Source organism: Diabrotica virgifera, chromosome 8 (genome assembly GCF_917563875.1).
Source record: "Diabrotica virgifera virgifera chromosome 8, PGI_DIABVI_V3a".
Taxonomy (NCBI): domain Eukaryota; kingdom Metazoa; phylum Arthropoda; class Insecta; order Coleoptera; family Chrysomelidae; genus Diabrotica; species Diabrotica virgifera.
The window spans coordinates 48,575,273-48,601,108 of NC_065450.1; the positions used below are offsets into that span (position 1 = coordinate 48,575,273).

At 31.4% G+C, this 25,836-nt stretch overlaps 2 protein-coding genes across 5 annotated transcripts in view; one reads left to right on the top strand and one right to left on the bottom strand.

Annotated features, from left to right (window-relative positions):
- Positions 1 to 605: 605 nt before the first annotated feature.
- LOC114334847 (probable RNA 3'-terminal phosphate cyclase-like protein) lies at positions 606 to 13,650 on the bottom strand. Its single transcript, XM_050658737.1, has 3 exons — positions 12,974 to 13,650; positions 6,315 to 6,805; positions 606 to 981 (listed from the first exon to the last, which is right to left on the bottom strand). Exons 1-3 carry the CDS (start codon positions 13,260 to 13,262, stop codon positions 628 to 630), a joined length of 1,134 nt encoding a protein of 377 aa, XP_050514694.1. The 5' UTR covers positions 13,263 to 13,650; the 3' UTR covers positions 606 to 627.
- A 538-nt stretch (positions 13,651 to 14,188) lies between these two features.
- The window catches only part of LOC114334846 (zinc finger protein OZF-like), a 31,402-nt gene continuing 19,754 nt past the window's right edge, over positions 14,189 to 25,836 (top strand). Inside the window, exons 1-3 of one of the 4 annotated variants that reach the window (XM_050658734.1) lie at positions 14,189 to 14,539; positions 15,545 to 15,776; positions 16,584 to 16,812. In XM_050658734.1, the coding sequence (XP_050514691.1) occupies positions 16,684 to 16,812 (129 nt within the window). In that variant the 5' untranslated portion in view covers positions 14,189 to 14,539; positions 15,545 to 15,776; positions 16,584 to 16,683. Of the gene's footprint in view, positions 14,540 to 15,155; positions 15,777 to 16,583; positions 16,813 to 25,836 lie in introns of those variants that run through there. The other 3 variants (XM_050658735.1, XM_050658733.1, XM_050658736.1) reach the window with 3 other exon arrangements.

Genomic DNA, 25,836 nt, shown 5'->3' on the forward strand with positions numbered 1-25,836 from the left:
TCATCAATGAAACAGGTGACCAAAATCACGATATAAAAAGACGTATTGAAATTGCCAGGTCTACTTTTATAAAAATGAAAAAATTATTTTGTAATCGTGATATTAGTATTCATCTACGAACTAGAATGTTAAAATGCTATGTATTCAGTACTTTGCTCTACGGTGTTAAGTCATGGACTCTTAAACAGAGTAATATTAAAAATCTTGAAAGCTTTGAGATGTGGTGCTACCGCCGTATACTAAGAATAAGTTGGGTGGATAAACTTACAAATGAAGAAGTAATACGCAGAATAAATAACGAGCCAGAAGTTCTACTGAGATATAAAAAAGAGAAAACTTGAATACTTAGGCCACCTGATGAGGGGACAAAAGTACACATTCCTACAAAATATAATGCAAGGAAAAATCCAAGGACGAAGAAATCCAGGCCGTAGAAGAATGTCCTGGATGAGAAATTTGAGAGAGTGGTTTGGCTGTACCACTAAGGAATTGTTCAAAACAGCAGTAAATAAAATTAGAATCGCCCTAATGATATCCAATCTCCGATAGGAGAGGCACTCAAAAAAGAAGAAGGTCTGCCGTGATAAATAGTAAAAATGAACAGATTTAAAAACAAACATTATTATATTACATAGTTCTTTTGCTTATATTCGTATACCCAATTCCTATACTAGTAAGTAACACTTTTGATGATCCCTGGCCACTACTAGATTCGTCTTCTTCGAACGGTTCTAATTTAAAGGTAACTCCAAAAAAGTCTTTCAAATGTCTCAAAAACCATATTGAATACTCGGATAAAGGACCGGTTACTAGTTTAGAGACGTCTTTATCTCCCAATGCCATACATAAAATAGCTAATGACTGAGACGTAGAATCTACCACGCCGCCCAGATATATCTCGTATAATAATCGCTGCGCTGCAGCTATTCCTAGGTCTTCTGGTACGGAAGGATCTTCATTATTTGCTACAACATTGGAAACCTAAAAAGAGAGGTAAATTTAGCTATTTAAAAAAACCTTATCTTACAAAGAAGTTTTGCTATAGTATGAGTTCAGTGACATATAAGTAGTGATGTAAAATTTCCGGGAAGATTCGAACGCCGGAAAGTTTCCGGGAATATTGGGAAACAATAAACTTGGAATGATTGGTTAATATCTTGTCTATACACTGCATAGCTAATATGCTCTTCACCAGTGAGGCTTTGTCCTGTTAAAGAAGAATCGACTAAGTTTGCAGCATAGTGCACAGGCTTCAGTGCCATTTCTTTATCTTTTTTCTACATAGGTAAGCATTCCTTTTCCTCAGACTTACTGATTGGAAGTAATGGAATATTCTCGGTAAAAATATTTTCTGTATCCTTAAATGCCTCGACAACCTGGAATATTTTAAACATATTGCCTTCCAATAAAGTACCTAATCCATTTCACAATTATTGGTGTTAACACAACTGCTACTTTTTGCAACTTTATCCAAAATATTTCATCATCCAGACAGTTCTGTTTAAAATTCCGTGAAAATTTTAAATTTTCTCCCTCTATGACAATAAACATCGGTACCTAAATCACTTTTAGACACAATAATGTTATTTATACAATCAAGGATTGAACCCCATCTAGTTTTTACAGGAAGTTTTAATGATATAACTTTATTGTAGTTTCGATTGTTTTCTTTTTATTTATTTCTCTTTTGAAATATTCCCATGCATTATACCTACACTACAATTACAATAAAGATGCACTAGAAATAAACAAACCAAGACACATTGAATGTTCGAGGAGGACTCCCAAATCATGATTTACAATGTACAGCGTGTCTACTTAAGTTGGAAACATATGGGAAACTTTTTTGTTATTCATTTTACGAAAAAAAGTTATTCTTTATAAAAAGTTCTGCATGCTCTAAAACCTGAGATTCAATCATCAGATATCAAATTTTGTCAATACTATACGAGGTATGTCAAAAAATATGAACTTCGTTCAAGAGTACGTTTATTTCTCTCAATATCGAAAATTCTTATTATGAAAAGTTGTTTGGAAATAAAAACTAAGATTAAATATGCAATTACATGCTTCTAATTGGAAAAAAAAATATTTTCCAAATTTTTCTCAAATTTATTGATACTAACTTCGTTTTTATTTATTACACATACGATAACTCTTTTATTATTACTTTTACGAAAAAAGGCATTCTTTATAAAAAGCTCTGTATGTCCTAAGACCGAAGATGCAACCATCAGATATCACATTTTATTAATTTTATACGAGGTATGTCAAAAAATATGAATTTCACTCAAGAGTAAAGTACCTTTATTTTTCACAATATTGAAAACGGTGATTTAAAAAGTTGTTTAGAATTAAAAACTATGTTTCAATATGCAATTACATCCTTCTAATTGAAATATTGTGAAATATAAAGGTACTATAATCTTGAGCAAATTTCATATTTTTTGACACACCTCGTATAAAATTAATAAAAGTTGATATATCATGGTTGTGTCTTAGATTTTATACCATGCAAAGCTTTTTATGAAGAATAACTTTTTGTCGTAAAATGAATAATAAACGAGTTATCATATTTGAAATAATTAGAAACGATGTTGGGTATCCATAAATTTGAGAAAAAACATTTTTTTTTTTTTAATTAGAAGCATGTAATTGCATATTAGATCTTAGTTTTTAATTCCAAACAACTTTTTATCAGAAGAATTTTCGATTTTGAGAGAAATAAAGGTAATTTACCCTTGACCGAAATTCATATTTTTTGACATGCCTCGTATAATATTATATATAATAATATAAAATTATAAATAATTATAAATAATAACTTTTTTTCGTAAAATGAATATTAAAAAAGTTTCCCATATGTTTCCAACTTAAGTAGACACGCTGTATATATAGGTACATTGTAAATCCCAAATCATGATTTGCAAAGTTTATACATAGTACTCCTCATAACATTCAACGTGTTTTGGTTTGTTTATTTCTAGTGCATCTTTATTGTGATTTTAGTATAGCTTTAGGCATTTTTAGTATAAAAATAATGAAGGTAATGTTCAAAACTATGTTACTTTTTTATTTGACAGTGTTATAGCACGGTATAAAGAGGGACAGTAGAACCACTCTCCGAAAAATTGGAAGTAAAATCTGTAGTCGCGCATGGCGACCGCGCAATGTTCTTAGTCGCTTTTGCCCCACTCTCGCATTGCTAGTCGCATAGAAACGTACGGGTTTTAACAGGAAAAACCCGCATCCACCACTGGTGAATTATCAATTGCGTACTGCCGGTATTATTTCTTGAGATCAAAGTGCCGACAGAGAAATGGTTTTACTGTCCCTCTTTATACTGTGGTTATAGGTTCGCCTGCCGTGTGAATTAAATAGCGCTCTTCCATTTAAATTCAAATTACGTCACTGACTGTTATATCCAAAAGGCTCTTGGAAATATTCTCAAAAGTTCTCGGAAACATTCCTGAAAGTTCTCGGAAATATTCTCGAGAATTTTCCATTGAAAGTTTCCGGGAATCTTCGCGGTCAGGAGAATATTTCCATTTTTTATAGGCCAATATTCTCGGAAACTTTCCAATGTTCGCGAATATTCTCTTGGAAATATTCTCGACTCGCATCACTACATATAAATTATACGCTGTTCAATAAGTTTTCTGTTTCGATAAAAAAGACAATTTTATGGTTTGACATACACTTTCGTATTCAGTGTAGTCTCCCTGAATATCAATACACTTGTTCCAACTAGTGTTGCTCAAAATCGGTCTTGGTCTTGTTCTTGCGTTTTCGCAAGTAAAGTATCTTTTCGAAAACCCTCTAATAACCTAGTAAATGACCGTTTTGGAGTGTAATTTTTAGCGTCATGGCGCATTTGCTTGAGAATTTGGATTTTAGCGGAAGTAGAACCTAAGTCCACTTCATTGGACTTGTGCCGTTCGTTGCTTTTCCTTAGGGGAAAATTGTTTTTTAGTTATAAAAATATCAGAACCTGGAGTATATGACTAAGACTTTCAGTAACCTTTAAAACCCCGGAATAACAAGTTTCAACAAATTTTGTTACAAATTTCCACAAAATTTGTGAATTTTTATTTTTTGAACACTGTGAGATGCACTTTGGAAAATGCATTTTCCAACTCCAAAACTGCAATTTTCATTAGCCCCTCATGTCAAATGGTCGACAATTTTCCTGAAGCTCTCCCGGATCGAATGCAAAAGGTTTCAAAACGATCCGTCTTACTTTAAAAAAGTTAAGGGGTAATTCTTTATTTCCTCGCCTATACATATAGTCCGATCAAAGAACAATCTGACCCCAAAAAAATAAAAGAATGATGAAATTTTGGGAATAGGTAGTTGAAATTGTCTATTATTATATAAGAGAAAGTTTACAATTCTACATCCCCTCCATTTTTCAAAAATTGGGAAATACCCCTTCTCGGGGCTGAAAGAATATACATTCAAAAGAAGTCCGGAATTTGATAATATGACTAATTCTAAGCAACTTAAAGTTTTTTCACTAATTCAATACTTTTCGAGTTATTTGCGAGTGAATCTGTTCATTTTTAACAAGAAAAAACATGTTTTTGGACGGTTTTTCGCAAATAACTCAAAAAGGAAGTATTTTATCAAAAAAAAATATTCTTAGCAAAAAAAATAAAGCTTATAAAAAGGTGAAAAAAAATGGTGTATTATGAAGTCTGTAATGAAAAGTAGGTTCTTATTGATCAAATTCCAAATCGAATATTTCAACGTAAAATATCCAAAAACGGAGCACTTTTCGGGGAAAACTCATTACAACTTTTTTAAAGTGTTTAAAAAAAGGTTTTCCACCTACCTCTACCCAAAGTATACATTTCCTAACCTGACTGTAGGGAGCAAAGTCGTACTTTTCCTCCTTAGGGAGACAAAGTACTTTTACTCACTGGGGAGTAAAATGTATTTTGCAGAATGGTAAAAAACAGTAAATTGTTATTTTGATTTAACAATGTTTACATTAATAATTTGACTTATATTTGACAGTTATACTGCAACTACTTGTTAGTTTTAGTTCTCTAATAAATTTTGTTAGATAGTTACACAAATATATGACAGTTTGTTAGACAGTTAAATTGTGTGTTAGTTGCATAAATAAATTATTTAAAAATGAAAAAATGTCTTGTTATTTGAGGAAGGTGGAAAAATCATATGTATAACAAGAGAGTAAAGTGCCTTTTCCTCCCTTGAATGATTACTGCCCTACTGCTACACGTCGGACTTCAGAGTGCCTATTTTTGAAAAGGCTGTAGTTAAAATGGCTTGAACGAGTCACTAATCACGAATGTATGCAAATTTTGAACAGCCATAGCATAACCAATTTTTGCCTAACAGGAAAACAAAAAATCCAAAATATTCAGAAAAGATAAACGTACATTTTGTTACTCTTTGAGATTTTTGGTAATACGAATAATTTTTAAGATATTTTGAAAAAAAAAAGGAATTTTTTCCAAAATAAAAAAAAATATTTTAAAACCAATTTTTTTTCAAAAATGAGCACTTTGAAGCAATGAAACTTATAGATCATATAATATAAACAATACTTAGTGAAGTAACTTGTGAAGCGGTAACGATTAATTTTATTTGGGATGCTAATTAGGGGTTCATTTTCGCGATTCTTTTTACCAAAAAATAAAAGGGACCAACAATATTTTAAGCGTAACTCACTTACAATGTTAGAAGTTTTTTTTAAACAAAAATAAACCTGTTTTTAAACATTTTAAAATTTTGTAATGAGTTTTCCCCAAAAAGTGCTCCGTTTTTTGGTTATTCCACGTTGAAATATTCGATTTAGAATTTGACGAATAAGAACCTACTTTTCCTTAGCCTACTTATTTAGCTATACTTTTGCTAAGAATATTTTTTTGATATATACTTTTTAATACTTTTTGAGTTATTTACGAAAAACCGTCTAAAAAAAGTTTTTTTTGTTAAAAATGAACATATTCACTCGCAAATAACTCGAAAAGTATTGACTTAGTGAAAAAACTCTATAGAACAAAATTTGCTTAGAATTAGCCATTTTATTCAATTCCCGACTTATTTTGATTGTATATTTTTTCACACCCGAGAAGGGGGTATTTTCCAATTTTTGTAAAATGAAGGGGATGTAGAAGTGTAAACTTTTTCTTATACAATAATAGATACTTTGTACTTTCAACTACATATGTATCCGCAAATTCTCATTCTTCCTCTATTTTTTTTTTTTTTGAGGTTTTCGTAAAGTTTTGTTTTCTTTGATCTGGCTAATAGGAGTTATGTATGAAATTGTGTAGTAATACCTGTTCTGCTGAATAATGAACTCCCTCAGTTGTTTCAGCAACTAAATGTATTCCAAATCCAGGACTATTTCCAGATTGCTTCCCCCTACATTGATCTGTATTTATATAAACATCTGGAATAAAATTTAAGAGAACACCCTTCGCTTTATCTACCATTCTGTTAGCTATAGCAGGAGACACTCTTAAGGCATAGGCTGTACCTCTTATCCTTTTAACCATTCCATTCTTCAACAATTGAACAGGCCTCGTCTGTTTTCGAACTGGGCATCTGAATGTTACTTCACCTCCCCCCAGTGGCCTCGAGCCCCTCTTGGAAATTTTCAGGTCTAAATCGTCATCATCCAATACGAATCTTTTCAATGTTTGAATCATAGACGTTTTTATGAGGTCTACTGAGGGATCTATATTATTGGCTGTAACTCCTTTTAGTTTGGCTTTTACAGGTTGTTTACAAAATATACCAAACATCACCAAAGCTTCTAAGTAGTATCCTAAAATATAAATAGGGTACATTACAAATCAAGCATATTAGGGATAATATACACTAAGCGGCAAAATTAACGAAACACCATAAAAATTGTTACATGTTAGACATGTTAGATATTTCGAATTCCCTAAACCTGTTGTCACATTTGAGTGATTTTTTTAGTATGTTACAGCCTTATTATTTAAAAAAATCGATGTAATAATATTGTTGCTAGATAGGTAAATGTCATTTTATACCAGGTGTAACAATCATACTGTATTTTTTCCTTAAAGTTCGGAACAACCTGTGGAATATTCTAGCACATATAAAATATTGAAATTAATACTCAATTGTAGCCCTAGGCTTTATTAACATAAAAAAGTTAACTACGTTAACAACTAGCATTGTTTTCATCAATAAATCCTCATGTTCTGCTAAGTTTAATAGACAAGCCTACAGTAGGCTATGAGAAATTAACAATTTAATAGATGTCAAAGTTAACAGTCAAAAAGTGTCTGGTTTGTTGTGAAAATTAGTAGATTTATTATTTAAAGTTTCAATTTAGTCCGCAGTTTTTTTGTTATTTGGTGGAAATGGAACGCGCTGCAAGGAATTTGACCCGCGATGAGTGTGTTTAAGTAGTGATCTTACATATCGAAGGACTTAGCTACGATGCTATCGGCTGCTTATATTTTTAACAATTTTTTGCTAAAATGCAAGACCTCACGTTCACACACTGTAATTGAATATTTACAACAGGTAAATCTTGTACTTTGAATTCGCCATCGAATAGTCTAGAGCAGTGATACTCAACCTGCGGCCCGCGGGCCGCATGCGGCCCTCTAGCGTTTTTTATGCGGCCCGAAGGCTAACTAAAGGGACCTGTGATCAAATTGTTTGTCAAATTACACGTGTTTTTCAAATTATTTGATACTGTGCCGATGTGTTTGAGGCGTGAGGCAGACAATTTAATGACTTTAATTTTAAATTATATTGAATTTTTTAAGAACTCTGATTAAAAAGCAGGGTATTATAAACTTGTAATGATAAATTATTAAAGTTAATGAACAAATACTCATTTTAAAAATAATCAATACTTATTTACTACAAAAAAATTTAAAATAATTGTGTCCTTGAAACAACACCCTGTATATTAAAATTTTCAAAATTCGTCTGCACATTTGAAAAGAGCACAAAAAACTAAGTTTAATTGTTCGCTTTAATTTTTTACGCAAATAATTTAATGACATTAATTTTAAAATCATATCGAAATTTTTGTTTTGAAAGTTTGAGTTCTTAAAAATTTCGACATAATTTCAAAATTAAAGTCATTGAATCGTCTGTGCAAAAATGAAAGCTCCATTAAAGCTCTTTTCAAATGTGCAAATGGGTTTTGAAAACTTCAATATACAGGATGCTGTTTCAAGGTCACAATGGATTTATAATTTTGTTTAATCCGGAACTGGATTTTTCTTGTGATTAGTAGTTGGGTGGTTTGGGTTCTCAATGTGATATATGTGTACCAAATATCAAAAAAATATACAAAGTGGTTCTAAAGTTATGGGTCCAGAAAGAAATAAGCAAAATCGATGAAACACCCTGTAACTCGGTTATAAAGTCAGTGGAGCAATAAATTTAGTATGTCTAGAACCGCCTTATTTACCTCTATTCAACATTCAAGTATTTCCGTTTCCCAATGAAACACCCTGTATACTACTTCATCTTGATTGCGGCCCGCAAGCTTGGGCAATAGCTACTATGTGGCCCAGGAAAGAAAAAGGTTGAGTATCGCTAGTCTAGAGTCTAGATCTTAACCCATCGAACATATATGTGTGACATAATTGGCAGACGACTACGACAGCATTTGCCACCTCCTAAAACTTTACAAGAGGTAGAAACACTCTTGAGATTTGGAATGATATTGATCAAGACCAAATAGCATACATACTAGTGATGTAACGAATGTCATTTTTTGAACATTCGCGAATACGAATGCGAATATCTGCTACCGACATTCGCGAATGCGAATATTCAGTTTTTTTTTAATTTGTTTCTATTTTTGTAATGTTTCCTAAATTTTTAATGAAAAGTTAATTGATATTTAGTGTAAATCAATCTGAATCTTAAACTTTATTACATAATACCAAATAATAAAAAAAGTGAAGGCTGATAATGTGATTAGGATACAAGGTTAAATTCTATCTATCTATTGCCCTTCATTTGTCCAAAGTTGAACGTAGGCCTCCCTCTTATTTTTCCACTCTTCTTGGTTCAGTGCTAATGCTATCGATCTGGTCCCTGCGTATCTTTTTAGGTCATTCGACCATCTCGTCTGTGGTCTGCCCCTTCCTCTTTTGTAGTCCCAAGGTCTCCAGTGAGTTATCGCTTCATTCCACCTTCCATCTCTTTGTCTACTGTTGTGTCCTGCATATTTCCATTTGAGAGTAGCTGCATGTTTGAGGTTAAGTTACCTTTTCTTAATAAAATTGAATTGAATAGATAGAAATAAGAAAGAAGTGAATAGATTTTGATTTTATTAACCTAATATTATCTTAAAATTATTCTTTTTCTGGTTTTCATATTCGCAAAACATTCGCACAAATTTCGCGAATGCGGATGCGAATATGCAAAAACATGCGCGAATACGAATATTCGTTACATCACTAATACGTACCTCATTTGTAATATAAAAGTACATATCTCTTTTATTATCGAACATGAGCGAATGAATTAAAAAAAATGTTAAGAAAGCCTAAGGCTACAATTGAGTTTGAATTTCAATATTTTATATATGCTAGAATATTCCACAGGGTGTTCCGAACTTTAAGGAAAAAACACAGTATGATTGTTACACCCGGTATAAAATGACATTTATCTGTCTAGCAACAATATCACTACATCGATTTTCTTAAATAATTTTATTTTATTTATTTATTTACGGGCGAACCCATTTTACAAAATAAGTACAATTTTAAAACAAGTACGATAATTTAAAAAAATAAAATTAACATATTAAAGGTTTAACAAAATAAAACATTTATAAGCTAAAAATTACAAGACAATTAAACATGAAAGTACACAGACAAATAATATAAATAACAAACAAAAAGTAGGTACCTACATTTGATAATAACTGATAATAACCGTCGTCAAGTGATATTTGACAATACGGCCTTGAATCTATTTAAGCTCTAGGAAAATTCGAGTACCTGAAATTGATTTGCAATTCTTTGGCTTTGAGATAAGAACGAATAATGAGCATAATTTGTTGTATGCATTGGTACAGAAAATGAAACCAATTGTCTTGTCTGGTGGTTGGGAACTGCGAAATTAATTTTGGCTAACATATCTGGGCAGTCGATTTGTGAGTTAACCAGCTTAAATAATAGAATTAAGTTGTGATATAATCGACGGCTTTTTAATGTAGTAATATTTAGCATCTGTAAAATATCGCCATAATGCATATTCTGGCCAAATTTAAATGCAACATATCTAAGGAATTTATGTTTCACATTTTTAATTTTATCACTATACAACTGATAATAGGGAGACCACACTGAAGAGCAATATTCCAGATGAGGTCTAACCAATGAACAATATAGAATCTTTAATGGTTGGATGGACGTAAAATCAGAAGTAACTTGTTTGATATATCCAAGAAGCCTCAAAGATTTGTTAATGATGGTTTTGAAGTGCTCATAAAAAGTTAGTGAGGTATCTAACCATATTCCAAGATCTTTGATTACAGTTTGTGATGAAAGAACAGATGTATTAATACTGTAATCATATAGTAAAGGGTTATTAGTTCGATAAAAACGCATGACATGACACTTTTACTTGTATTCAGTTCCATACCATTATTGATGCACCAACTTTGAAGTTTAGTCAAGTCGTCTTGTAATTTTTCAGCATCTTCACTTGACCTTATTACAGAAAATACCTTTAAATCATCAGCAAATAGGAGTACTACACTATGGTGAAAACTTTTAACTATATCATTAATAAACAGATTAAACAATAAAGGTCCCAAGTAAGATCCTTGTGGTACGCCAGAAATTACAGAAATTTCATTATGTTAAAACATACAATTTGTTTTCTATTGGAAATATAATCTGCAACCCATTTTAGTAACGATCCAGTGATACCAAAACTTATAAATAATAAGGCAACATACTAAAAAAATTCACTCGAATTGAACAACAGGCTTAGGAAATTTGATGTCCATTTTTAAGATGTTCCGTTAATTTTGCTGTTGTATGTATTTATTTATCCAAAAGAATCCAGCTATTGTTCTGGATGCCAGAGGTTAAGGGCACCATGTCATATCATCTTAAGTTTTTTTGTGATTCTGTATTTACAGGATGTATTTTAATACATATTCGGTCACATACCCTTATCTAATTTATTCTTCAGATTATTAACTTTTAAAATTATACTATTTAAAATATACATTTTAATATTAAACTTAATTACTTTTTAATAAAAAAAAATAAAACACAATTTGGACATAGGGCTGTTTACCTCTTCAATCTTCAAGATCTCTTGGGTCATGATACTAAATGCTTACTAAAAATGGATCCTCCAATGTTAAACTTTGATTTCATTTCACCTCCATGACAAACATTACAGTGTAAAGTATGAAATTTCAGTCATGCATCAAAAAGTTCCGTCATCATCATCCCCTGGGTAGGTATAGGTATATTTTTATAAAAATGATGACATACAAATGAAGGGTCAGAGGGAAAAACGATGAATGTTAATTTTTGGTCATTTTGTGATTTTTGTGCAATCTGTTAGCTGAGAAAGAGTACTATCAACCTGTGAATGGCCAAGGGGAAATAACAATGAGAATTGTCTTAAAAACATGTCACAAGATTGGACGCAATGGGGAAAAACAATGAATATGTAACTTTGTTTCTCATTTTACCGAAAATGCTTCCTGATAGACATTCATCGTTCTTCCCCCCGATCCTTCAAATGGTAAATATGGTATCAGTGGCATCAAGTCATATTTTTGGGAAGAAATCAGTAATAAGGCATTAGTGGGAGTAGAACTTCTGACCATGTAATTTTTTCATTTCTTCAAAATCAAGTTCATTGAATCATATTAAGTTCATTGAAATTGTTGTTATCAAAAGTTTTAAAAATCAACTTTCCTACAGTCGGAAACATGAAAGAATACCCATGAACGAACATATAAAACATGCTGTATTTTCCTGTCACAGTGTCACAAAGAAAATTGTTCAGTGCAAGTTCATGTAACAATAATTATTACATGTACTTGCGCTGGCCAATTTTTTGTGTGACACGGTGACAGAAAAATACAGCGTGTTTTATATGTTCGTTCATGGGTATTCTTTTATTTTTTCTACTGTATAGCCTTTTGACAAACAATCTCAGACGACAGGTAATAATAAGAAGTATCCTCACTTATGGGTGTGACAATTGGATAATAAATAAGAAAACCTAAAACAAAATAAGATAACAGCGATGGAATTCCTAAGGGGAAGTTGCAGAGTAACAAGAAGAGATCAGATAACATAGAAATTAAGAAAAGAATGGGCATGAACACAGATTCACAGATATAATAGACTACATAGAACAGGAGAGATTAACTTGGTATGGACATATCAGAAGAGCAGACCAATATAAATATATATAATGTTCTTGAACTCCTAAGTGGAGCATAGAGCTTCAGTTAAAACGCACGATGCATGATGGATCTTCTCCAAGTTTGTGCTGGGCGACCTCTTTTTCTCTTTCCTTGGGGATTCCACTCTAGGGCAGTTTTTGCAATACTGGAACTATCTTTTCGGAGTGTGTGACCTATACCCCCACTTTCTGGATTTTATTTCATTTTCTACCCTCTTTTGTTGGGTCAGGTGTAGCAGATCTTCGTTTCTGATGGTGTTGAAGAGCAGACCAAAACATTGGATAAACAGAGTGACACCTGATAGGAAGAAGGAAGAGAGGCAGACCCCGAAGATCTTTCAGAGATGAAATGTACAATCCAATGGCAACAAGAAATCTACAGGAAGGGGACTGGCAAAACAGAAAGAACTGGAGAGAACAGTTGAGTGAACAAATACAGAAAAAATTGTGGAAGTCCTTAGTATCTATTTATACATATGAAAAGTCTCAGGGAAAACCCTTTTCAAAACAATATTAATAAAATGTAACAATTAATACTTACCTATAGCTCTATCTGTACAACAGTCATGCTCTATTTCACCTCCATAAAGCAGACCAGGTTGAAAATATAATGATGTTCCTGTTTCATTTAATTCGATGACTGTACCATTTGTAACTTTATCTAATAATCTTATTAAACTAACTTCGAACTCTCTTAAGCCTGGTTCATCTTCTTGTATTCGTATTTCAGATATTTGAACAGGTTTTCCACTTAAAACTGAGAGAATTAATCTTTGTCTTAAGTAGTTGCTGCCCTTATAAAGCAGCGTGTTGCCTTTTTTAATAGGCATACTAAATTAATTTAGAAACTTTTTGTTTATTTGAAGATTTTAAAGAAAATTTGTTGTTTTTTACCAGCATGGAATCAGTTTTAGGTTAATCTCTTCTTCTTTTTTTTTACTATTAAACACAAATAACCTACTGTCTGGTATCGTGGTATGACAGACTTAATTATTTGTTGATTGGTTTATGTTATTGACAGTTATTGTTAGGTTTTGTTGATTGTCAAAAATAAAAGCAAATACCTACATAAACATAAATAAATGGAATTTTGAATGATTTTCTATTCGTAGATCATAGATCACAGTATAATTTGGTATAATGCTTAAGTCCTATTTCAATATCACTGTTAATGTATTTTACTGTGTTAGTTAATCTTACATCTGTCTACTAACACAATAATTGGTTCTAGTTTACTGAATGGGTAGACGGATTACGGATATGAAATTTATACCAATGAATTCTGTTTCACTTACTGATAATTGTACAATAATTTTTTATTGGGGGCGGGCGTTACTTTTCATGTAATTGCAATTTAAAATATGTCTTATTTTTAAAAATCGCCGCCATTTTCCGCCATTATATACCATGAAACAACAAGAAACGACAGGAATGACAACCGTTTTATAAACGCAAGAAGGAGAATCCTAACAGTGTTGCCATAGTTATATAAAATATGTTTTCTTATGAAAATTACAATTTTTCAATTCTTAAATATGTCATTTTACTTATTCTGACGCATTTTTAACACAAAATGACTGCTTTATTACAAGGGTCAGGTTAGTTCTGGTTAGGTTTCGTTACGTTAGGTTAGATTACATCAAGTTTATTAATATTATAGTGATTTATGATTATATTTTAATAAATAAATTCTGTGGGATTCCCAGAATACACTTTCAAGGTTGGAATGAAATTTTGTGTATTTCATGGTTATGTACTGTCACTGATTTCGGGAAACCATGTTGCCATGTGAATGACAAAAGATAATTTCACATGAAAACATCGATTTTTGTCCATTTAAGCGTACCATTGATTTGGAATATTTATGCAAACCTCTAAATTTGGCAACTGTTTTTGAAAAATTGGTAGATGCATGCATTGACGCATTTTTTAAACAGTTTATTGTTAGTTTTTAGTTTGTTAGGTCGGTTGTTTGTGCTGCGCCCTGGATTTGGGCGTTGTCTGTTGCATCATATACAAATTTGTGAAAGTGAAGTTAGTTTATCGGGTGGGTTGTGATTGCGCTCAGCGGTCAAATACCTCCTGCGGTTCTCTCAATATAATACCCGTAAGTTAGGTTTGGACCATGCCCCGGAATCTCATATGGAAAAATTGGGGAATTTCCCCCACCACTTCCACACCGCTCAGCTAAATAAAGAGAAACGACCGCCTTTCTCGCTCACGAAGACTTTAACCAATCATTTATGTTAAAACACCATACCTGAGATGTCACAAATAAAATAATCAAACGAGGCTTAACTCGACGATTGACGATGTCAAAATTATTGTCAATTCTTCAAAAGTAATGACAGCTAGAGTTAGTGCAAGTACAAATAATTTTCTATTAGTTTACAGTTTTTATTGTATTATCTGTAACGATTTATTCTTAGTAATTTCAATTTCAGTTGGTTCCTTATCCTTCGTTTATAAAGTGTAGTGTGTAGTTTTGTTTTAGTTGCGAAAGAACTTTGGTGTTGTGTTAATAAAAGAAATAAACATGGTTTATTATTGTTGTGTACAAATCATAGAAAAGTTAGAAAATGCATAGGTAAATAGTAATTAGTTTATAACTGTTTAATCTGAAACAACGAATAAATACACGTACCTATATTTAGAAAAAAGTTGTCTTTTTTTTGTATCTTTTTTATATCCCTTTTCCTTACTAAATTTGACAGCAAAAATAACATATTTTGCAACTTGAGAATTCCGAATAATTTATGAGTATTACTTAGATATTATTTAAATAAAATACTTTAACAAGCTTAGTAAGTTTTGGTATTTTATTTTAATAATATAGGTGAGATTATTTCTTGTAAAATAACAAGATATTTTAATTAGTAACGAAATTGCCCGCAAGAGGCGCTAAACGGATAAAATTAATGCTTGTCCATTTGAATTTCCCGCCAAATGGTGATTAGTTAACACATCGCTCGCAAATGGCGTAAGGAACCAAATTTTTACAGTGAGTTGCCTATCTATCTGGTAATACTATATATTATTTATCTATGGTTTGGACCGAAGGGTTAGGCCTTCCTCCTTTCAGACCGCCTGCGCCCAATTGCAATCTGCCCAGTTTATCATTAAATAAAGGTGAAGTGAGACTAAATGGTGTGTAGGTGTTACGAAAGTAAATTTAAGTACAATTAAGGTGTGGCTTTAATACCTATATTCACAAAGAAAAGGCCTCTTTCGAAGCTAGTAAACTGCAGGCAGAGGAAATAAATATGTTGGTGGCAACTTTTATTACATTTAAAGCCACGAATTTGGCTTTGGACTCTCAAATTGCATCGATCTATAGCTGTTTTGTAAGTAATTTTTATTAAATTTTTAAATCTTTAAAAGGTTAAAACTGGCAACACTGTCAAATTTGACCTCTCGGCGCCTGTCCGCCATATTGTTTTGAAATATGACAAAAAAAATATTATTTTAACCAATATTACGTATTTTTTCATAATTTGATTGTAAAAATCAGTTATACTACATTCGCTCTCGCGAGATTTTTTTTGACACTGACGTTAGTAATTTCTTTTTTGAAAAATTCAGTTGTCAGAACTGACTGGAAATTACTACAAAACCAACGCACCTGCTCATATCCAATATTATTAATAGTAAACAGACATAAAAATAACATAAACCTTACGCCAATCAATATTTATTTATTTAAACCATTATAATGTATTGATAGCAAATGAGAAAATTATTTATTGTACAAAATAAGAATATTTTGTAGAAATAAACTTCACAAAATTTTATGAGATCAGTAGACACTCCCACTATTTCTAATAATTCTTCTTTTTTTAATGAAAGATTAAGTTGATTTAAGTTGATTTTAGCAGTTAATAGTGTGAGGTAGGAATTTTTGTGTTGTACGTTTCCTATTCCGAATGTCTCAAAAAAAATCTCGCGAGAGCGAATGTAGTATATATGTATTATGTTTCAATTACTTATATTTTATTAAGACATTCTATATACTTTTGTATCCTTTTCACGTAAATTTTTTTTGGCTACTATTACATTTTTTGATTTTTTTCAAATATTTCTTGATTTTTGGGCACTTTTACCAGTTTCCCCCAAAGAAAACAGTAAAATGTCTGCTTTTTTCCACTTTTCAGGCTAAGTCCATAAAAAAATTGGCATTTTCAAGGTCTACCCTTAGAGTAAATTTTTACCCAATAATTTACTACAGGTAAAGCTGTTTGCAGAAATAAAAATATGGATGTGAAAGAGGAGCCAGTAGACACATTCTTCAAAGAAAACTTTACAATCTCAGAAAATGAATTGATACAATCTTTAAATACTAAAGAAGAAGACACAATTAGTAACAATAAAATGCATTTACAGGTAGGATAGATCTTTATTTAAATAGAAAATCCCAATATACAGGGTGTTTGGTAAAGAATGGGCCATAGTTTAACCTTAGATTCCTGAGGTTAAAATAGGTCGATTTAAGCTAACTTACCTTAGTACAACAGTTGATAATAACCGAAATACAGGGTGTCAAAGTTAAATTTTTATTAGAATATTTCCTGACAGGCATGGGACAACAACACGAAATTTGGTAAGTGGTGCTGGTACTGTACACCCTACTAAATTAGGTATGTTAAAGAAACGTTTCCGGCTACCACCAGAGGTGTACGATAGGGGAACGTGAATGGTTGATCCTTCCCAAATTCTACGCCACCGGCGGAATTTCTATTTTAGTGCAATTTTTTTATTCTCCAATACTTTCTATGTAAATAACACACTCTTCATTCGTAACGATAAAGCCATTAGTTTTCGAGATATTTGAAGCTAAAAACTAAGAAGCATAATACATTAATCAAAATAAGTGTGCCTTTTCATTTTTAACTTCAAATATCTCGAAAACTGATGACTTTATCATTACGAATGAAGAGTATATTATTTGCATACAATGTTTTGGAGAATCTAAAAATTATCCTAAAAGAGCAGTTTCATCAGTGGCGTAGAATTTGGGAAGGGTCAACCATTTACTTTCCCCTATCATATGCCTCTGGTATTAACCACAAACAATTATTTAACATAATTTAGTAGGGTGTACAGTACATACACTTTCTGCCAAGTACCATAAGGACATGTCACATAGTTTTATAGTACAGGGCACACATAGTTCTTAAAGTTTTAAATACAGAATAAATTATTTAAAAAAAAAAAAGAATACTTTAAAATAATTTGACATATCCGTGTGATACTTGACAGAAAGTGTAGACACTGTACACCCTACTAAATTATGTTAAATAATAATCGTTTCTGGCTACTACCAGAGGCATACGACAGGGGAAAGTGAATGGTTGACCCTTCCCAAATTCTACGCCACTGATGAAACTGCTATTTTAGCATAATCTTTAGATTCTCCAATACTTGCTATGCAAATAATATACTCTTCATTCGTAACGATAAAGTCATTAGTTTTCGAGATATTTGAAGTTAAGAATGAAAAGGCACACTTATTTTAATTAATGTATTATGCTCCTTCATTTCTAGCTTCAAATATCTCGAAAACTAATGGCTTTATCGTTACGAATGAAGAGTATGTTATTTACATAGAAAGTATTGGAGAATCAAAAAATTTCACTAAAATAGAAATTCCGCCAGTGGCGTAAAATTTGGGAAGGGTCAACCATTCACTTTCCCCCGTCGTACGCTTCTGGTAGTAGCCAGAAACGTTTGTTTAGCATAATTTAGTAGATTGTACAATACCAGCACCACTTACCAAATTTCGTGTTGTTGTCCCATGCCTGTCAGGAAATATTCAAAAATTAATAAAATAAAAGTTTAACTTTGACACCCTGTATTTGAGTTATTATCAACTTTTGTACTAAGGTAAATTAGCTTAAATCAACCTATTTTAATCTCAGGAATCTAAGGTTAAGCTATGGCCCATTCTTTACCAAACACCCTGTGAAAGCCTTCAGACAGAAAAAGATGAAGTTTATCCGAATATTACCGCTTTGTCCGTACCGCAATGTTGTCAATATGTGAGTGACCACTGTAATATTGGGTATTTTTAGTATGGTATCTAAAGAAATGAGTCTCAAATAATTGCATGTCGTGTAAATCCATAATCAGATAAAGAATTTTAAAACATTGTATGGAATAAAGGGCAAACAAAATAATGATTTGATTGAAATATAATATTTACCCAACAATATATAATTACGATGTCATTAAAATACAATTAAGACACTTTTATTTTAAAAGATCCTAATTGCAAAACTACATTACTGATAAGTATTTAACGTTTCAAAATAAATATTTAAATATTGCAATAATTATATGATTTTTACTATCATTTTAATATTTTAAATTCTTTTTAATATAACAGTAACAAATTCGGCAAAATTATTTTCTTTAAATTAAAAAGTACGTGTACATAATATTGTCTATTGTAAAATATTACTTAAAATTCTGAAACAATAATAGCATTAATGAGTCGTAGATATTATCAAATAAATGGGGTTTAAATAGATCAGTTTATTTTTACCCGCGGGGTTAGAAATTCTCGGTATCTAATTCTTCATCATCAGAAAAATCCCATTCCGAATCTGTGTCTCTTAAAGTCATGACCAGTTTTTCCATATTATTTTCTATTGTTGATTGTTGAACTAAAATCCTTGTTCCCATTTTTTGCATGGTTGCTCTTAAATAGTGTATACGAAGCTTCTGAATGTCATATATTTCCATTAGAAGTCTTCGATTTGTTTTTGATTTTCTCCAACGGAAACCAGTGTCTCTTATAATTAATCTTCTAAAATTTCCTAAAAAGTATCTTAATCGCCTCCAGCATCTCTGAATTTAGACAGAATATATTTTAGCTGAGGTACTTCTGCACCACTCATATGCAAATATTATGAATAATACGCATTGACACCCCTTTGTCAATGTCTTCGAAAGTTTGCTTCTTTTTTTCTTTTATAATATGATTTCTTGAAGAAGAAAAGGAGGAGCATTGTCGCATTATCCTGCAATTGCATATGTTCCATTAGTGCCAGCATAAAGAAGTTGCTATGGATACCATATTATAAAATAGTATGGTAAATATAGGTGTTTTTTTACTACTTTCTATAAGATATAGCTTGCTCAATTTTCGTTTATTCAGCTAAGATTCTATAAATTATTGTACTTTCAGAAACACCTGCCGCTTCTGCCACATGCTCTTTTATGCGATAATGAGGTATTGTGACACCTTCTTCAGCTTCCGTTTTCATAAAGGCTAACACATTAGCAATAATTTCTCTACTTAGACTATTAATAGGTTGTCCGGATAATTTGCTCTTAAGCTCCATACTACCATTGCTACCATTAAATAACAGTAATTTAGGTATATCTACTTTTTTGTATTACAATTATTTACTTACCTTTACAGTTTTTAATTTTAGAGTTCCAAAAAGAAGTTTTGCATAAAATGAGTATAAAACTAAAATAATTAAAACAAAATACACAAATACAAAACGTAAAATCACAACAATAAAATAAACGAAAAAGAACAAGATCAAATTTAAATACCGCGAGCAGCAGAAACAATGCAACACTGTAAAAATTACGAGCAGATCGTTCCTTAACGGCTACTCACGAATGGCTTTGCTTTACCGCCACTTTCAAATTTGTTGATGCGTGGTGACAACTTTATTTCACGAGATACTTGTCGGCCTGTACATATCTACAGTATCAAGAAAGTACACTATATATTTTTAATATACTGCATTTTTACAATCCACTCTACATACAGAGTACGGGAGTAAAAGTGGATCTAGTTCTTTTGCAGCATCATCAAGGCACATACCACCACATAAACTGCTCATTTTATCTGCAATGATGATGCTGCAAAAGAACTCCATCTACTTGTATATGGATATCATATATATATTGAGATGCTAAAACCCCAAAAATTCTTAATTATAATGCCTACAAGAACAGACTTACTACCACCATGTAACTGTAAAAATTGCTGTAAAAACTTATGTAGATGTAAAAAAGCTGAGATTTCCTGTATATCTTGATGCAGATGCATGAAAGAAAATGTCTGTAAAAATATTATTAACAAAAAAGAACAACTTTCTTTTTAGTTGTATTTCTGAAATCTTGGTTTTTCATTTTCGTGTTGCAAAGCTTAGCAGCTGCTGCATTTTCGTGTTGCAAAGAAATTGAAAATGTTTATACATTTTTAATTCATTTACTCTCTTGTAGTATTAAGGAATCTCTCTTGTTGGAACTTACCACGCTGAGCAGATGAGTTGTGAATTATTTAAAATTCTCTCATCTTAATTTCCTCGGCATCCTGTTTGATTTATAAATTTTGAAAATCTCGGGAGGTTGTAACCAAAGAAAGTATTCCACCTGTTGTCAATCTGGTGGTATGGAAACGATATTTATTGTTGTTTTCTGTGCTACTTCGATTGATAACTTACTTTGTTTATAAATATAATGTTCATGCTTAAATTTGCTTAAAACCCTTATAAACAAATTATTGTACAATTTTTTTAAGAAAATTATAACTTTAACACAAATAAAGTTATAATTTAACAAACTTTGTTTGGAAGTCTATAAATTAAGCTTTAAATTAAGACTTTGGAAAGCTCATTTGCCTGCATAGAAGCCACATTACTATTGAAAAAGCTTCGAAAACTACTTAATAGGGAACTTGCATAAAATGTTAAATTCGAAAAAAATGGTATAAATCACAACAGAACATAATTTAGAACCTGTATCAAAGATAAAAAAGTTTTGTTTGTCTTTCGTTGGCCCCTAAAGACGACTAAAAATTCAACTTATACCAGCCACCCCAAAACGCGTCGTGACGTCACAGGGTTGTATGTTTACATTCTACACCAATTGTATATATAATTTTAAATTAGACAATATAAACGTCAGTAAAAAATACAGATATGTGACGTTAAAAGTGTTTTTGATCGTTTGAACTATTCATAGAAAATTTGTACTTTTACAAAATGGTTTTATTTTCAATAGTAAACCTTCTTTCCTTTCCTTCAAAAACTGTATCAAACTCCAATCTCAACAAACTGGTATATATTATTACGACGACATACCATAAATGTCATAATTAGAATATAAATATTTTTCCTTTATTCCCGACAACGAGCTGGCCAAATACCCAAGATTCAAAGATTCAAAAATTTATTGACTACGTTTACAAAAAAAATTTTTGAATTGTAGCAAGTCAATTTGATATATATAAAATACATGAGATAATGTGTACATATATACAATATAACATATAGAAATATAATTACATTCACGCACATTTACAAAATATGACATCGGAAAACATAGTGAGTAATATTCATGTCCATGATACTGCTTTAAAATGATCGAAATATTCACTAACAGAGTAAAAAGCAAATCTCAGTAGATATTTTTTCAGAATGACTTTAAATTTATTGATTGTAAGGTTTTTAAAATCTATAGGTAGGACATTATATATGTTAAAATCAATTGAGTTTTTTTGTGATTTACTCAAACGATATTTGACTGTTCTGATATTATTTGCACCTCTTGTGCTGTAATTATGCAAGTCAGACTGTTTAACTAAAGTATCTGCAGTTTTGTGTGTTTCCACGAGAACATTGTATAGCCATAGTGTTGGCAAGGGCATTATTTTATATTTAATAAATAATGGTTTGCAAGATTCCAAGTAACCAACTTTTGCAATTATTCTAATTGCTTTTTTTTGCAATTTAAATATTGTTAGTGCATTGCAAGAGTTTCCCCACAAAATAACGCCATAGCTTAAAAACGAATGGAAGAGAGAAAAATAAATTATTCTTAAGGTATCAACACTTGTAACAAGTTTTAGTTGTCTAAGTAAAAATAAAGTACTGGAAAGTTTGCCTTTGAGATGGTCAATATGGTTATACCAAGTCAGTGTGTTGTCAATTGTCAAGCCCAGCAATTTTACAGTATTTTTTTCCACATGAGCATCGAATGGATTATAGTTGAAATAAATAAATTTTGAGTTTTGGTGTCATTTAGTCTAAGTTTATTTGCTGCGAACCATGATTGAGCATTTGAATTTATGTTCCTAGAATTAGTTTCTAAAAGAGAACGATTTCTGTCAGAAAAAATAAAAGTAGTGTCATCTGCAAATAGTACTGTTTTACATGGAGCCATAAAATTGGGCAAGTCATTAACATATATAATAAATAATAGAGGGCCCAAAACAGAACCTTGTGGAACTCCATGCTTAACATGCTTAAATTCAGAGAGACAATTTCCGTATCTGACTGCTTGGTATCTATCACTTAGATAAGATTTAATTAGTTCTAGAGGAGTACCTCTGATGCCGTAAAAGTGCAGTTTTTTTAGTAAAATTTCATGAGAAACACAGTCGAAGGCCTTTGAAAGATCACACAACGTTACAGCAGTTTGGTTATGCTTCTCCAGGCCATCCACTATGCCACTCATCACATCTAAGAGTGCATGAGTTGTGGAACGATCCTTTCTAAACCCATATTGTGAACTGGTAAGAAAGTTATTGGTTTCAAAGTACGATATTATGCGTTGCTTCAGAATTTTTTCTATTATTTTACTGAATATGGAAACGATAGAAATTGGTCTATAATTGTCTACAAGATCACGATCGCCCTTCTTAAATACAGGAACAATTTTGGAGTATTTAAATCCAGTTGGAAATATCCCGATTGAAAAAATGTTATTAATGAGATGTGTTAAAGGATCAGTAATTATTTCACAAGTATTTTTTATAAAAGAAGCGTTTAGCTCATTTGTATCCAAACAATTTGAATTTTTTAGTGAATTTATAACCTCCCATACTTCTTGTTGAGTAGTTGGAGATAGAAAGAATGAACTCGATGGAGCTGGGAAGTTTTGATAGTTCAAGATTATGTCGTCTGATGTATTAGGAAGGGTTTTTATAATGTTCTCAGCAATTTCAACAAAAAAGTTGTTGAAAGTGTCACAAGATAAATTGGTTGTTATATTATGTGAACTATTTGTTTTGTTACGCTCATAGTTAATTATCTTCCAACACGTCTTGGATCTATTCTTTGATGTTAATATTAATTTCTCATAAGCCATCTTTTTTGCGTTTTTCAACTCAGAATTATAATGATTTTTGTATTTTTTATATTCGTTGTAATGTATTGGATTTTTAGTAGAATCAGCACGTATTTTATAAGAGTGCAGATAATTTCTCATATTTTTTAAGTTGTCATTAAACCAATTTACAGGACATTTTTTATTTTTAATAACCAATGTTTTTAGTGGAAAATAATGAGATACTGCATAATTATAATTATCTATTAAAAACGTTGCTAAGCAATCTACATCAAAATCACTATCAAAAATGTTCCAGTCCAACTCTGATAAAAAGTTTCTCATTTTTAAAATACCTTCCTATGTAAAGGCTCTAGTGCAAACACTTGATTTTAATTTATTTGATGATTTGCTTAACTTAATATACTGTCCACGATGGTCTGAAAAACAAGGTTCAAGGACATTTGTCTCAAACTGATTTTCTTCAAAATTTGTCATAATATTGTCTATACAAGTGGCAGATCCAAGTAGGTGGAGGCCAATAAACTAAAGAAGAAGAAGAATATACGTAAAGATAACCATAAACAGAACCACATAGTCAAACTCTGTGACGTCACAGGTCGTTTGAACTATTTTAAGATAAGGAAGACTTTAAATTTGTACTTATAAGTTTTTATGAGTTTTTGAAGCATGAAATTTTGTAAATCTCATTTTTATACAAGACTGAACATTATTATGTAATAAAAAAAATGTGCAAGTTCCCTATTTGCATTAGGCACTAATTTTACAATACCTTGAGTTCTAATTATTGGATTTAAAATTGGTAAATGCCATTTTCTTTGTTTTCTATTAAGGAACAAATTTTATTTGAAAAAATTGTTTTTGTCTTTTTTATTTTATGAGCTAGAGCCCTATAAACAATTGAATTGTTTATAACAATTTTTTCACTACTCAGATCTAAATCCTCCAAATGAAAAATTCATAAGAGACCATTGAGTTTGCCGATCAGAATTGAAAAGGCTATGGTGACCTCTATTTGGCACCTCGACTAAATAGATTATTTAAGTCAAGTCATTTATTCATGTTAATATACAAAAGTACTTACATACGTCAAAAAATAGTGTAGGGGAGATATGCCTGAGACGGCATACTGGCTGAGATGGCATATCACGCGTTTTTCGTAAACTATTTCAAATTTGATGCATAGTGTGACAGTTTTCAGTTCCTCAAGTTAGAATTTGTCAACATTGCTGAACTTATGCATGTTAGTTTTATTTTGACAGCAGAAGCCTTTGGAACGTTTAATAAGTAGGACAAAATATTTATTTTGTATCACATTATAATTCGCGAGTCTTTACACCTAAATTAAGTTTTTAAATTTTGTGATATTCTTTTACCTTATGCCTATCACGCCTATATCGATTTATATCTTAAAAATGTGCTTAAGAAAATTAGGTTAAAAAACGGTCTGATTGCAATGTTGCCTGAGATGGCATAGTAAGTGGATTAGATGGCATAGGTATGCCATCTCACCCTTATGCCTTTTTACACTGCATTAATTTTGCTATATGATTGGAGTTTCTATTTACAGTTATGGGTCGTTTTAAGACCGAAATTCAGGAATTCGAACCGACAAAATCGATTCCGTCGATGTTGAGACAAGTGACGAGGAAGATGCTGCTTGCATTTTTTGTAATGGCCTCTTTTTATTATCTCGTTCTCGAGAAATTTGACCAAGGTGCCAAATTTGTGGCAAATGATCATATTTCGAATGTGCCGGTGTACCCAAAACTGCAAAAAAAAATTATTTGTGACTTATGTCGAGATTAGTGCCTTTATTTCAAGGGTATGCCATCTTACCCACATGTATGTGGGTGAGATGGCACATGTAATACTTTAAAATTAATTTTTTCAGAAAAAAAGTGTAATATACAGGGTGTTTCTAAATAAGTGCGACAATCTTTAAGGGGTAATTCTCCATGAAAAATAATGACCGTTTGCTTTATAAACATATGTCTGCAAATGTTTCGTTTCCGAGATAGGGGATGTTGAATTTTTTCGTACAAACTGACGATTTATTTATTGCTCTAAAACCGGTTGAGATATGCAAATTAAATTTGGTAGGTTTTAAGAGGTAGTTATTGGTCATTTTTTAGCATACAATTAAGAATTTTATATTCACCATTGGCGTGCATACGGGTAATATGACCGGGAAATATGACCCGTATGCACGCCAATGGTGAATATAAAATTCTTAGTTGTAGGTCAAAAAATGCGCAATTACTACCTCTTAAAACCCACTAAATTTCATTTGCATATCTCAAACAGTTTTAG